The sequence below is a fragment of the Crocodylus porosus genome, unplaced genomic scaffold (genome assembly GCF_001723895.1).
Source record: "Crocodylus porosus isolate Cpor-Errol unplaced genomic scaffold, CroPor_comp1, whole genome shotgun sequence".
In the NCBI taxonomy this organism is placed as follows: Eukaryota; Metazoa; Chordata; order Crocodylia; family Crocodylidae; genus Crocodylus; species Crocodylus porosus.
Genome location: NW_017728949.1, coordinates 22,537,879 through 22,552,243, shown reverse-complemented (window position 1 = coordinate 22,552,243; position 14,365 = coordinate 22,537,879). Strand labels below are relative to the sequence as shown.

The 14,365-nt window shown below is 40.2% G+C and overlaps 1 protein-coding gene across 9 annotated transcripts in view; it reads right to left on the bottom strand.

Moving 5' to 3' along the window:
* Window positions 1-14,365, bottom strand: part of SATB2 (SATB homeobox 2) — a 168,131-nt gene that overhangs the window by 18,247 nt on the left and 135,519 nt on the right. The window contains exon 11 of one of the 9 annotated variants that reach the window (XR_002104479.1): window positions 3,440-3,615. The exons of 7 other annotated variants lie outside the window; for them this stretch is intronic. Coding sequence is in view for 1 of the 2 variants with exons in the window: in XM_019553942.1 (XP_019409487.1) it covers window positions 5,462-5,608 (147 nt within the window). In the remaining variant the exon portion in view is untranslated. Of the gene's footprint in view, window positions 1-3,439; window positions 3,616-4,796; window positions 5,609-14,365 lie in introns of those variants that run through there. One more of the 9 variants, XM_019553942.1, reaches the window with a different exon arrangement.

Sequence of the window (14,365 nt, the reverse complement as noted above, 5' to 3'; positions counted from 1 at the left end):
CAAACAAGGACTGTTGTAGCTGATCCATACTGATCTCTCTTGAGGAAAATGCATGTACATAGGAAGTCAAGAGTTGAAGGAAAGGAAAACGACTAGAGTTTCTAACCAAGTTTTCCATGTAGCTTTCCTCCCTAACGTAGCAGATGGTTTACAGTTAGTCAGGGTCAGAGACTGCCCTTGTGGCTTCCTGCCTGCCTGCCTGCCTTTGTAACTTATCTAGATCTTATCAAGATATGCAGTCCAAAAAAATTAGAAAAGCTAAGTACAGAAATTAGAGGAACTAAATACAAACCAAGCTCCATTTTTGCACTTGTGAAGAGTAACAAGCATATCAATATTCACAGCTCACTTGTATAGCACACTGGATACGATTTTTGAGAGGTATTGTGCTTTTTTATTGCTGCGGTGCTTAGCACCTGGAGAAGTCAGGCTAAATATTTTTAATATGCTGCTGTCTATGCAGGGACCGGAACAAAGCCCACTTGTATTTAACTTGCTTTGGAGAAAGCTCACTGTAGTTAGAGCCTTTTGTAACTCTCCTGACACCAGTTTACAATTGTATCCTGCTTATCAACTGAACTCAGGGCCCAGTTTTGAAGTTTTTACTGTTTATTTACCATCAGAGGTAGTGGCACTAGTGTGGGGAAGGACTATAAGGTCTGGCTCTATCCTTTAAGACCAACCTACTTAGTACAGAGCATTGCCTACATTGCCAATACGTGAGGGGAGTACGCTCAAAAAGTGCCAGATGCACAAATTACACTTTTTTTAAAGCTTCAGGTAAAAGAATTATTTAGCATAATTGCAATCCTGCAAGTAAGAACAAACAACATACACCCCCTCCCCTTAAACTACTGTACAAAAGACCACTCAAAATTAAACTCTGAATACCCTGTTGGTGGTTCTAATTTTAAACTAAAGACAGTTCGGCCTAAAGCAAAACTTTGAGGTCAACCAGCAATTAACTGAAAGGTTCTGACTGAATATGCTATTGACTGCTCTCACATCATACAGCTTCCTGTATATTATACCTTATGTGCTGTCTAGGTGCCAAGACATTAAACTGTCAATAATCTATTAATATTGAACTACCACTCCCTCCTTATTCTCCTATGCAAAATACTGTCAAGGTGAGGAACTACACTGAAAAAATGCAAATTCTAAAACTGGAAGGGAAATTAGTTCTTTAGGTTATATCTTTACTTGGTTCTGGCTTAAATGTACAGCAACAAACAAAAAACAATGATGCATACTCTATGGCTATACAGAAAAAATTGTAATAAATCAGATCTGATTAAGACCATATCCTCAAATGTGGCTTTCCTTTCCAAGCCATCTTTAAATAGTCTAAGTTAAATTTAATTAACAATTTACAATGAGGAGAGAGAAATTATTTAAAGAGAGGTCTACAGGTCCTTAACATTCAGTGTCTGGGAAACAGTTGTATGTAAAAAAAGTTTTAATGAATTTAATAGAGAAAAGCACTTTAATTAAATGCTGTCAAAGAGTATTGTATTAATGACTGCACACAAAGGAATTTAAAGCAAGCCAAGTATATTTAGCAAATAAGACCTGGGCTTTCAAAGGCTGTTACTATTTATGTTTCAGCATTTGCAATGCATCTAGAAGATCACGTTGCCAATTGAAAGCAGTTATGTTATTAGATATGATTTTATTTATTGTGGATTATTAAAATTTCAAATGCCATAGGGAATACATTTATTTCACTTCCAAAATGAAGCTACAAAGATATTTCCTGCTCGTTCAGTAAGAGGAAAATTGGAAAGGAAATAAATAATAAATAGTAATAACAACTTAGCACTTAACTAGTGAAATGCTGTCTAGACATATCTTTTAAGGGGCATGCTGAATCCTGGAATGTTAGTATATTTGTTTCTTTCTCATACAATTGGATAACTTCATAGTTGTGACCATACCACTTCATAATAAAGCTGGAGAAACATAGTTATATAGCCATTAAGTTGTCACAATGGGTTTTTGTAATATATTGAATGAATGCCAAAAAAATTGTAATCAGTTAGTACAAAGATTCCCAGAAAGTAAGAAAAGATTCTGGCCACCATCTTTTTCTACATCTAAAACAAGAGGTAGGGCAAAAGGATTTAGATTTTCAAACCCAATCAGGACATCTATGTATACAACACTTACTAAACTGTGTGACTAAATCCCCTCATCAGGCTGGAAATAATTCCAATCTTTTTGTAGTGTCTTGCATGAGTGAAGTGTAGGGCAGGGAGGAAAGGAAATATTCCTATTCCCCCTCACCCATAGGCTTTGAATTCAAGAGAAAGACAAAAAATGGGCACAGCCTATTTAAGTGTACACAAGCTCACACATACACACACACCAGAGATAAAGATGACCAGAAAACCCAGTGGGGAGTACATAAAAAGATTTCTTACTGCATCAGTATACATGTAATTACAAAAGATAAGGTCCCAATTGAAAACCGGAGGTCTTGTGGTCTTAAATCAGTGGCATAATGTGGCATATGAAATCCAAGACAATTTCATGATTTATCATGTTTTTCTTGTAGTGCACATGTATATCGGTGTTGTTGGGTTAGGGTTTTTTTATCCCTCAGAAGTAACTAGTGATTTTGGATGCCTCAATTTGAGACGCTATAAAGGCTTGTTTCCTTCAGGGATGGATGTTTAGCTTTTTCTAATAATCAGGCCCCTTTCAGAGCTATCAGCTCAGGCTCCCAAAAACTGAGTTACCTCAAAAACATTATCCATTTCTGAACTGTATTTATTTAGTTATTTATACATAAATATAGCCTTTAGCTTGTAATTGAAAACATAAGAAAGTGGGTGGAAGCAGGGGAAATGAATTTGAAAGATGCAGAACTTGGGCACCTACTTCCTTTTAGGATTAGAAGAATGATCATAAGTAGTGAATTTCAGCTTTCTAAATAAATTATCTAATTATTTTTAAAGCCTTTTATTAAAGTCATGTGTGATCTGTGCTTAGAATGTAGCCTTTGTTGTTCCAGAGTACAGATCTCTCAAACAGCTTCACTTCTCATGTGTGCCAAGATATTTTAGAACATTCTTTGAACTACTGTAAACATAGATGAATGTGAGAATGCATGTGTGTGCACACGTGTAGGCTTCTATAATGTTTATACTATATGAGAATAGCATGTGCAGAAAATATCTCCATTTTGATATGTACATAATCAAACAAGCATTAACCATGTATGTGGCATATACACCACATTAAAATTGGTCCCTGCATGGCTACAATTTTAGACATTTGCTTATCAGCCACCACCAGGGAAAGAGCAGTGATAATCAAGAGAGAGGAAGGATTGGTCAGTGATTCAAACCTCAGCCTGAAAATCTTCAAAGCCAGGTACAAGTCTATCAGCTTCCACCACGCTTTTGGGAGTACTGCTCTGTCATGCACCACTCACCATACTCCTGGCTCTTATGCCACATGTGCCAAACCTAGAAATGAGACAGTGAAGTCACTCCAGGAGAGCCCACACGCTGCTTTTCTCAAGATCTGTCTCCAGAATTCTTGCAGATAGAGCTTCTATCCCATTTCCAGGTTTGAAGCAGGCAAAGCTGGGGCAGATGTGCAGTCATGCTAACAAACAAAACCAATATAGAAAAATCCAGACTCTGTACCTGCCTACACACAATCAAATAATATGGAAGAATTATCTCGGGTTTGTTTTCTTGATAGAAAAACTTACCCAAAACTGCATGTACAGACATTCAAATCCTGAGGGCCTGAAGAGTTCGGAGTTTGCAGTGCTGACACTGTGTAGCTGGGGTCAGGGATATGCTGTGCATACATCTCAATGTGCTCTTCAGGCTCCCTTAGTCTGTCTGGAGACAGCTGGCAGCTATGTATAGGGCAGCCCTAAATGGCTACCCCAGACTGCCCATGGTCAGCCTGTGTTCTCATTGTGCACAGACATTCGCTCTTCCAGAGAAACTCTTCTGGTAGTGATTTAACCCTGGTTGTTCCCAGGTAATTTTTCTCCTGCAGTGGTCATATCTACTCTGGGAGAAAAAGGCTGAACATCTGGACACTTGCGGTTTCTCCTGGAAGAGTTTGAATCTCCCAGGAGAAACAGAATATCTGTATGAGACCCGTGACTCGGTTCCCCACGTTTAAAGTGATGATAATAGCGTTTCTCTGCCATACAGGATGTTGTGGGGATAAATACTGGGAGGCATTCAAATACTACAGTACATTAGTGTTTTCCTACTTCACTGATTTGTATAATTTTCATACCCATAAAGAGGAGGCCAGATTTGTCTCAGGTTGTCCTGGTCAGTGTCCTACAGGTTTCTACTACATTGAACTGCACACTCAAAATGCTGATATCACAATACTTTATGTACAAGCATGTAAAAATTATTTAAGGAGAATCACGAATCAAATGGGAAGAAAAAGAATTTTGTATTAAATTGCAAGCAAGTTAAGAGTTTTGCAGCTTGGCGCACCAGCTTTTCAGCCAAAGACGCTTGTATTTTATCATGTGTGTTTTTACTTCACAAATTAAAAAATAAAATTTAATGGTCCAAGTGCTGGACATTTTCACACATTCTCACACTACTACAGAATTTAGACTAAACTGGAAGTGTGTGCTGGGGGTGGGAGGGAGGTCAGGGACATCAGAGCTTGGGCTAAGATTATTCAGTGTAGAATGGAGGTGAGCTGTCAGCACAGATGGGCATGAACATGTCACTCTAACCAGTCCTGCAGATCTCTTGGTATTGTGTAAATTAAAAAATTCAGCTATGAATTTAGTTTTTCAAGTGGGGCTTTTCATACCTGTATTTTCCATATCATTTAGAAAAATAACCACAAAGAACAGCCCGTGTAAAATGTTGGTACTGATGCCCCCAGTTAGCACCCCTGATAAATCCATCTCACTTCAGACCCTAGTCCTAATCCACCTAAACTCAGACACCTGTTAGAAAACTAGCAGCCACATAGAGATCTTGGTGACACAGATGTGTCATTACAATTGCAGGAGGTCAATCAAATACTGAAAGGTACAAGGTCTTTTACTTTGCTTTGGGAAGATTGAATTTGGAACCTCAGAAATGACAAAACTATCTGGTTTAACTAATCCCCTAAATCTAGGGTCAAATAGAGTAATAATAAAATACTTAATCTTAGAACTGAAGCAGTTTCTCGTTAATTGAAAGTGTACTCTTATAAGGAGAGCTGCAGACTTCAGCTTAATAAAAATCAGCAGCACTTTTCAGCCTCATTAGATATCCACACTAAACAGAAACAGCTGAGAAAGCTCAGTAGGTACATTTGGCTATAGCAGTCAAAATGCAGTGGCTTTCTACTACAACTGTCATAACTAGTAATCACAAGAAACTCTAGCAGATACCTCAGAGTCTAATATAAGGAGCTCATTGTCTCTTGTGTGTTGCTTGTTGGCTTTGTCAAATGCATGCAAGCCTCAGCAGGGCAATGTTTCTGAGCTACTGTAGACTGTCAGAAAAATGTTCAAATGGAGCTCATCAAAAGGTGGAGTGGTCAAGCATTCATTAAGATGTAAAACCACAGTACATAGCCACATTTTTTCCAAGTAAAGAGATTCTGATTCCTAAAAAGAGAAGTAACAGAGTTGTAAAAAAAAAACAGCAGAGAGTATGCAGGAGAGATAAAACAGTTCCACTTAGAGGTTGTCAAGCTTTCACCCACCCTTTTAAATATACACAATATTTTTCCACACAAACATAATCAAAATTTCTAACGTGCCTACTAACTTTACACACCCTGAGCATGCTGGATACTTATGCCTTTTTCTGTACCCCCAAAATGTACATGTGAGGCTAAGTACATACAGTCAAAAAGATGGAGGCTGAATTGATTCAGTCTTCACAGGATAATCTAAGCTGCGTAGATTGAAATGATAAGCAAATGAACAGACATTCACTTTTGATTCAAGAAATGCAGCCAGATGCCTGCAATGACTCAAACCAAAAGCCAAAGGGTGCTAGACCCTGCCTGCCACCTACTGCCAAAGGGAAGGGAAGTAAGAAGCCCTTCAAGGCTTTACTTCTCCTCCCTGCTCCAGAGGAAGGGGTGTGGCCAGGCACCAGCCCAGGCTAGCCCGCTGAAGGGTGGGGACCCAGCCTAGATCTGCCTGGGGGTGGGGCCCAGGCTTCTGCCCCTCCCCTGCCAACACCTCCTACCTTTCAGTCTGGTCCTGCAGGGCTTGGCTCAGCACTCACAGGTGGCAGGGGACCAGCCTGGTTCCCCAGCCTCTTCACCCTCCCCCATGGCCTGGGGAAGCTGAAGGGAACTGTGCCCCCTCCCCTTATCAACTACTTGCTTCAGTCTCTTCCAGTCTGATGGTCTCCTGCCATTTGGAAATGTAGTTTTTTTGCTTTCTTTGGTCACACCAGCCCAAGAAGTCCCTCTCCTGTTCCCTTAGCTGGGGAAGGGGAGGATTAAAGCCCCTCCCAGACTCCAGCCAAGGTTTGCCTGAGGAGAGCAGTCCCTCTCAGGCTGTTGCCCCACCCCACCCATGCCCCTGCCCCCTCCACTCCAGAGGGGAAAGGTCTGGCAGGGGCTCCCTCCCGTCCCCTCAGGCAGACCCAGCTCAGTCCCCAATCAGGTTTCCCACCCCCCTGTCAGCCAGCCATCACTGTTCTGGCTAGACAGCAGAGGGGCATGGCCAACCCTGCTCTCTGGAGCAGACAGCACAGCTCAGCCCAGGGCTGCAAGGCATGCTGGGATGCTGAGGGACTCTGATTTAACTTGAACCAAGAAAGGGTCTGGACTAGAAGTTCCATAAACCAGTTTGACCTCAATCAGTTATGTCTAATACTACATTCAGCCAGGTTTATCTTAAACCAGTTTTGGCCATTTTGAAGCTTGTTTATGTGCAATGAACTTCTGACCTGCTACAGTTTAGACCAGTTTCTGATTGCTTAAACTGATTTATGTGCAACTCCTGTCCCTAGCCTGGGTGTTGCAGTATAACTTAAAAAAGCACCAAACAGAAAAGGCAGAAAACCTGCTTGATCTCTGGAAGTCTGAAACCCAAGCTTCACTCACTGTCCTTCTCCCAGAGTTTTTGGGGGTTTTTTAAATTTCTGTGCCTGCTAGAGCTAAGCAGATCCCAACTGGGGCTAGTATGCAGTGAATAAATTGACAACTGGACTAAGCTACTGCACGGTAATTGTTCAAAATGGAAAAAGCCATAAAGAAGGTCCATTCTCTTACTGTTGTAACAGCTTTCTGGATAAACTGGATGCTGCTTATAAAAGAATAGCAACAATATCAGGGTTTTTTCCATATTAACCTTGATGGAAGCTTTGTTTGATAATTACGGAAGAGGGAAGGAAGGAAGGAAGGAAAGGAAAGGAATCAGTTACTCAAAGCTTACAATCCCTTCACCCTAGTTTGCACTAAGGGGCTCACCAAGAGATGGGAGGAAAAAAACTCAAGCCTTCCCTAGTCTCAAGAGAGATACAGCCATATATATACGCACTACTGTTTGCCTGTGGGGTGACATTTGCTGATTTTAATTATCCAAAGCTGCGTTTTTCCAAAACATTCTGCACAGAATTTTTTAGGTGTTTTTCAGTCCCTTACGTTGGACGATGATATAGAAATGGTACATAAGTTTTATTAGTTAGATGAGAATAACAAGCATAGTCTGAACTCTAAACAGCATAACAACATTTAGGGTTAGTAATTCTCTGGGTCCAAAATTGACAGATTAAATTCTGAAACACATTTGTCCCCAGAGCTCAAAAACAAAAAGAACATAAATATGCTAAGTGGAATCAACTTAAATCAAAGAGTCAAAGCTTTCTGAGACTGGGTCACATAGCCATGTTGTCAAAACAATACAAACTTGTAAAATACATACAGGCTTGCTAGATAGTTATTTTAACAGTTTTGTCACATTCACATTTTGAGCAGACAGTACAATCTCTTAAAGCAGTGGGAGCCAATCTTTTTGGCAGGTGAACTACAAGTAAAGACCCGCACCCTCCCTTGGTGCCACACTGGTCAGGAAAAGGGGATCACTCTTGCTTTCTGCTTCCTGTCCTATCTGCTGCTATGCTTCCTGTCCCCTCAATCTGTTGAGTGCCATACGTAGAGGCTGCCTGTGCCAGTTGTGGCACATGTGCTGCAGGCTAGCCACCACTGTCCCAAAGGGTGACATGGAAATGAAAGGTAAATGTCCTGGTATGTCTTGGGAGGGAGGAAAGGAGGGAAAATGATATTGGGGGAAGCTGAAGCAAAGCAGGAATAAGATCAGTTCAGGCACAGATATAGAACAGATGCAGGGCATGGTACAAGGTGCCATGCTAAAAGAATAAGCAACAAGTTACCAAGAACATTTATCTGGTTTGGAAAAGCAGCCATTTTTCCAAGTTGCCCAAACAACCGATTTCAGACTTATAGTATGCAAAAATCTACTGTCCTGCCCAGGTGAACATTAGAATAAAAATGACTGCCCAGATCATGCTATATGATCTGCACCCTGTTTTCCTAGATGGAAAAATATCACTTTGATTTGTTTCTCACCTACTATAGGTGAAGTGTTAGTGTTATTTAAGAGGAGGTATTTTATCAGGTTCTCACTTATTTTCTAATCTACATGCCATATATTGTTTAATTAGTGTATTCTAGTTTTACTGACATTTAAAATCAGATATTTCACTAGGCTAAATTATTGTGGTGCATATATTCTTCTTTATTACATATATCCAGAGACCATGAGATAAAGGTTTCATTGGATTGCTACTTCCACTTGCCTTGACCCATTTTTACTAGTGCCTCATATTCTGGGGTTATATATTTCACTGTCCTTTCTAAAACACTTATTTCATTCCTCCCCTCACAAAATGACAAGGTTATTATTTCATTTTCTTTTATGACACATTTTTTGTATATCCAAAGAATGCAACAATTTCAGCACTCTAAATAACAGGCTAATGAAAAAGCTTGTCCTACAGGACAGCTTTCCACTATGTTTTATTTACTATAATTCCTTCAAGATTTATTATCTCAGATATTATAAATTGCCAGATTCATCTAAAATCAATGCACGGAAGAAAAAGATCATCTCATTAGACAAAATCATTCGCTGAAAGCAGTGCATCAGAAAGCATGTGAGATACATTCCTGTTTCTTCTTTCAAGTCGACATTTGACTACACTTAAATCAATATGTACCTATGAGTCTGACAGCTTATGCAGAAAATGAAATGCAATGTTTCCTTGTTCTTTGAATAGCAGGTGCTTTGCTGCAGCAGTGGCTCATTACTCTAGAGGACTAGTTTATCCACCCTGACACTCTAGGGGCAACAGCTTGATTCATCATTTTCCCAACTGAGTCAGCTTTCTCTGCCCCAGCAATTAGCAATGAATTAGCCCCATATTAAAACACTAGGCAAGAGCTTGTCCTCTGGAGTGGTCACCTGGATAAGGCAGAAGAGAGAGAAGGGAAAAGGGAGAAAAAATAGATTTACAGTGTCCCAAAGTGCCTGTAATGAACCCCCAAACTTCCGCCTGCTTTAGACATTTCCTAGCTTGAATATTTTGAAAGCATAGCTGCATGTGTATTTTTTCCCTAGACCATCCTAGGATCCATGGCTTTCAAAACTCATGGGACTGAAACAAAAGACAAAAAAGGAAGAATGATCCCCCACTCAGCTTAGAAGGATGGCAAGCAGAGCAACAAGGCAGCCACTGCATGACTCTAAATAAAAGAAAGGGACACCATAGATTGGTCATTATGCATGCAATCTGTCCCGTAGATCCAATTGTGAACTCCCCAATGTCTTCCCTCACCTTCTATGTTGCCAGAGAATACCGTCACAACACCAGGCTCCATGGGGCCCATTTCAGGGCTTTCTAAATGTGTTGGGGGGAAATTCTTCTACAGCAATTTCCATTTTAAAATAGGAAGGTATATCATTACATGGCTTAAATATAGGCTGCAGAGAGAATCCAGTGGAGAAGAGGAAAGAAGGTTGCTTCCTCAGATGGCATAAGCAAACAAAAATGATATACTAATAATATGCATAGGAAAAGTGCAATTTATTCCTTTGAAGGTCAAGGACTACACTCTCACCAAAAGACATAGTGCACCTATCTCCTGCAAGAATCCTTTTAACATATCAAGAGCCAAATTCTTCTCACTTGATCTTCTGTAAAGCTGGACAAACACATTCCAACAGATTTACCTTGATATTACATAGCAAAGATTGGCTACTTGTAACTTTCTGGTATCTACTCCCTGAAATGAAGTTACAAAATGCTGAAGTCAACATGTAAATTAGAGAGTACTTGGCACAGAGAAATCTGCATGGTGTCTCAGAAGTGAATTTGTGGGTTTCTTTTAATTTTTCCACTGTTTCTTAACATTGGCCCATATTACATACCCTTTATAGGGCGTCTAGGTGTTAGGTGTCTAGCATTGGCCCACACCTAACACTAGCCAGGAAACTGCATGAAGAGTTTTTTTTCTTTCTTTCAAATTACTCAGTTTGAGGGTGTCTTGTTTGGCCACTTAATCCTCCACTCTTAGGAACAGCAAAGGGAATCCAATCCAGACCCACAGATACTGAGAGGTCTACTGGGGGTAGGAGAAATACTAGCCACCGACATAAGGCACTCCATCCTCAGGCTCTGTTTATTTCAGTGGCTCCATCTGCTTTTTACTGCCTAGAAAGGAAGGGACCAAGCCAAGGCTTAGACTTGAATAGCCACTTACTGGTTCTCAGCTCCTGAACACTAATTACTGCTTATCTTTGAGATCATTTTATAAAAGGAGGACAAGGGAGGGAAGTGAAACAAATCAGAGGTGTAAGAAAGGCCACCCAACTCCATTATGGTTTCATGCATCTTTGCACATTTAAACTGCTGGAATTTGTTTCATCTTCAAGGTATCTTTATCTTAGTACCAGGGCTGAATGGTAATGGCATACATTTACATATTGCTCTTCCCTAAAGAAGTCCACAAAGCAAAATTCTAATAGCTTTATACATAGGATTGTTTTACCAACCGATAAAATGCAGGAAGCTCAGAGTTGGAATGTGGCAGGCATTCTGTACCAGCCGCTGATTCTAGAAGAGAGTGAGAGCAGCTTCCCCCACTGATGCTACAGAGGGAATTTTAGATAGGCAGAATGTAATTACTCAAACTGGAGTTTGGCCAGAATATGGGGCCCAAAGCCCCTACCCTTATGTAAAGTGTAACAAAATCTCCAGTGGTCATGAGTGTTAGGACCTAAGTTTTACATTTCTTAAGCTAGCTGTCATTGATTCTTCATGGCTAATTGCCTAATAATGACCCTCATGGCAAAGCCAAAAGCAAATCTTGTCATCTAGAGTCCCCCTAAGACTGAAAATGCAAGCTAGAAACACCCCTCTCCCCCCCCCCCCAATGCCTGGACCTGTCTAGGTCTGATTGCAGCCTATTCCTCTCTTCTAGCATCCCCCCCCCCCCCCCCAAATTGTTCTGTCCGTGATTTATTTTGACAGTAGGGGATAGGTGCACACTAATCCTTCTGTGTCCTGCACTGGTAGCATGCCATTCGGGAACCCATTGGGAATTCTGGATGGGAAAAACAAAGCTTTAAAATGCAGCACCCCCAAAACACAAAACTAATGTATCAACCATATCCCAAAGTCCCCAGAGTTTTGCTATACGTCGTTGCCAGCTGCTTCCATTTATTTTTCTTCATTTTTCATATTTTGACTATAATAAATAATTAATCCATGGCTTTGTAACTTGCTGACAAATACAAATGCATCACATTGCAATGCAATGTAACGTGTTATTTGGATGAGACAACATGCACTATGCAGAAAAGTGATGTGCAGAAGAGTTTTGAAAGTAGGGTAAATTATCAAGGTCACCAGTTAAAGTTGGATCCAACTCAGCGAAACATTATTTTGAACTGTTCCTTTCAGGTCCTTATACTTGGTATGAGTGCTGGTACCAGGATTTTCCAATTATAATAATAGTTCCCTGCGTGCGACTATCATGGTAAAAAATTATATAAAGCTGGTAGCCTCTCAGCCTTTTTTTCCCTCCCCTAAAAAAAGGGAGTAACCTGCTAAATGTAAACTCATTCAGTTGTGCTGAATACTTTTATTTATACAGTACCTAATGTAAACTTCGTCATTTATAAACATGCAGAGAGACTATTCCTAATTCCAACAAATTTACAAGCAGTGTAAGGATGGGTGCATCAGACAACATCAAGCCCTAGAGATGGGCATTTAGGAAACCTCCTACAGCTATGGAGGGATTGAACCATGGCTTACAAAAGTCTTCCCCTTTGTTCACGTATGTGTATATGAACACACACACACACACACACACACACACACACACACACAGAATAGAGGAAGCTAGCAATAAGTTTTGAAGAGAAGGGTAAAAGTGGAACAAACAGATATGGTTGGATAGTGCATAAATTAATAAGGGAAAGGTGAACTTGTTTAGAAAGAAGAGACACAGAACTCAGAAAAGAGAGAATGAGCAGCAAGTCATCTCATTAGCAGAGGTGATCAAAGGCACAGGAACAGGAAAAACTGAAAGGATAGGCTATAGAAGAAATAGGCTAAGCTAAACATGGTCATATCTTCTTCCACAATCTTAAATCAGAGGACCTCACTATTCTGTCCAGCCAGTAACAGTTTTCATCCAGGCCTTACCAAGGTCACTGTGACCCTCCTCTCTACCTTGCCCTTCTCTGTATCCACACAAAAGGCAGCTGCTAATAACTTCTTCCTAGCCTGTTACCTTGAAAAATGTCCTTTCCTGTTTTAATGTCTCCAACAAAAGATCTTGATCTTTTTTCATTAAGGTCATACTTCTTCTCACTTGCTTCAAGTTTCTTCACAACACTATCATTCTCTCTCCTTAAATAACTGACCTAGTATGGCAGAGAGGTTATTTCTTCAATGCTTTGAATCCACTATCCCCAACGGTGAACTCTAATTTTTTCCTCAGCTATACTGATGTGTAAAATACTGATGAACTACTCCATAAGGGCCTCTCTTCTTTCTGTTTTCTTCTCAAGACCTACCTCTATTGCAACACGCATAAAGTAATGGCTAGATCAAGAGAAGATGGACGTTGCTGACAATTATTGTTTTTATAGCAATAGCTTTCAACTGATTTGGAGCCATCAAGTCCTGCATGTAGCCAGCTTATGACTTGCATGAAACATTCTGTCATTCCTGCCTGCCCCTGCCAACAACCTACTGCCCCCTGTAGTTTGGTATACAAACTGAGTGCATCAAACCTCAAATTAAACTTAAAATCTATGGGTTAGGAAGGGAGAAGTTTTGTATTGGCTGGTTGGTTTTTAAAACAGTAAGGCCCCTGATTCTGATTTACTACTGGGCTTTGGGCATACAAATAACAACCCCGTCCTGAAGTTCCTTGTACCTTAGAATATTAAAAATCAAATCACTACTGGAAGAGGGCTCATGCAAAGCACAGAGTGGAAAACTTCTCTATAAACTTCCCTTTAGTTCTCATTTCATATTGGTTCAGATCTGCTACATTCTGCTATTTCAGTCTTGAGCCTTTAAAGAGTACCAGTTGATAGTTGATTTTGCAACATATATAAATATTTACTAGGGAAGGAACAATACTCATTCTCACATGTGAATGATTTTGGGGACCTCACAGGTCCCCCAAAATAATAATCTTTTCATTTTACTAAGACCAAATGAGTTAAGGCTCATATCAGCTTGTAAACCAAGGACATGCAATGAGAGGTCCAGTTGAGAAGGTTCTGAAAAGAAGTTGCCCTTTCAAAGAATGTCCACCCTGGTCATTTTTACAATTACCTCAAGTTCTAGTGAGCATGCAAGCACTGTTTCTCCAGACATTTTACTATTAGACGCTTCACAAGGAAAAAAAATGCACGCTTGGACCATGTTTCTTTCCTACTCCCCTATCTTTCCTATGGCATTATCACTTTCTAATGATGGACTTTACAAATAATATTGGCCTTTCGATCACATGCTTTCAGAATCACTGTCAGACAGTCTAAAAATGTTGTGGGTAGAGAACATCTATCCATGTTCCAAATCTGTTTCCCTCTTCCTAGGTAAACACAAATACACATGTACATATACAGTCTGGGTAGTCTGTTCTTAGTTATTAGACTTAGTTACTTGTCCTCTTCTAAATGTATGCAACTTTAGACAATTTTCTGAGTTGTAACTCATAACCATAACACCAACCCTTCCAACTAATTGGCTGTTATCCTCATTGCTTCCAGACAAATAGTTTGCTTTGTCTTCCCCTTTGGATCCCAACACATGGGCACTTATACATGCTCTCTCTCTCTCTCTCTCTCTCTCTC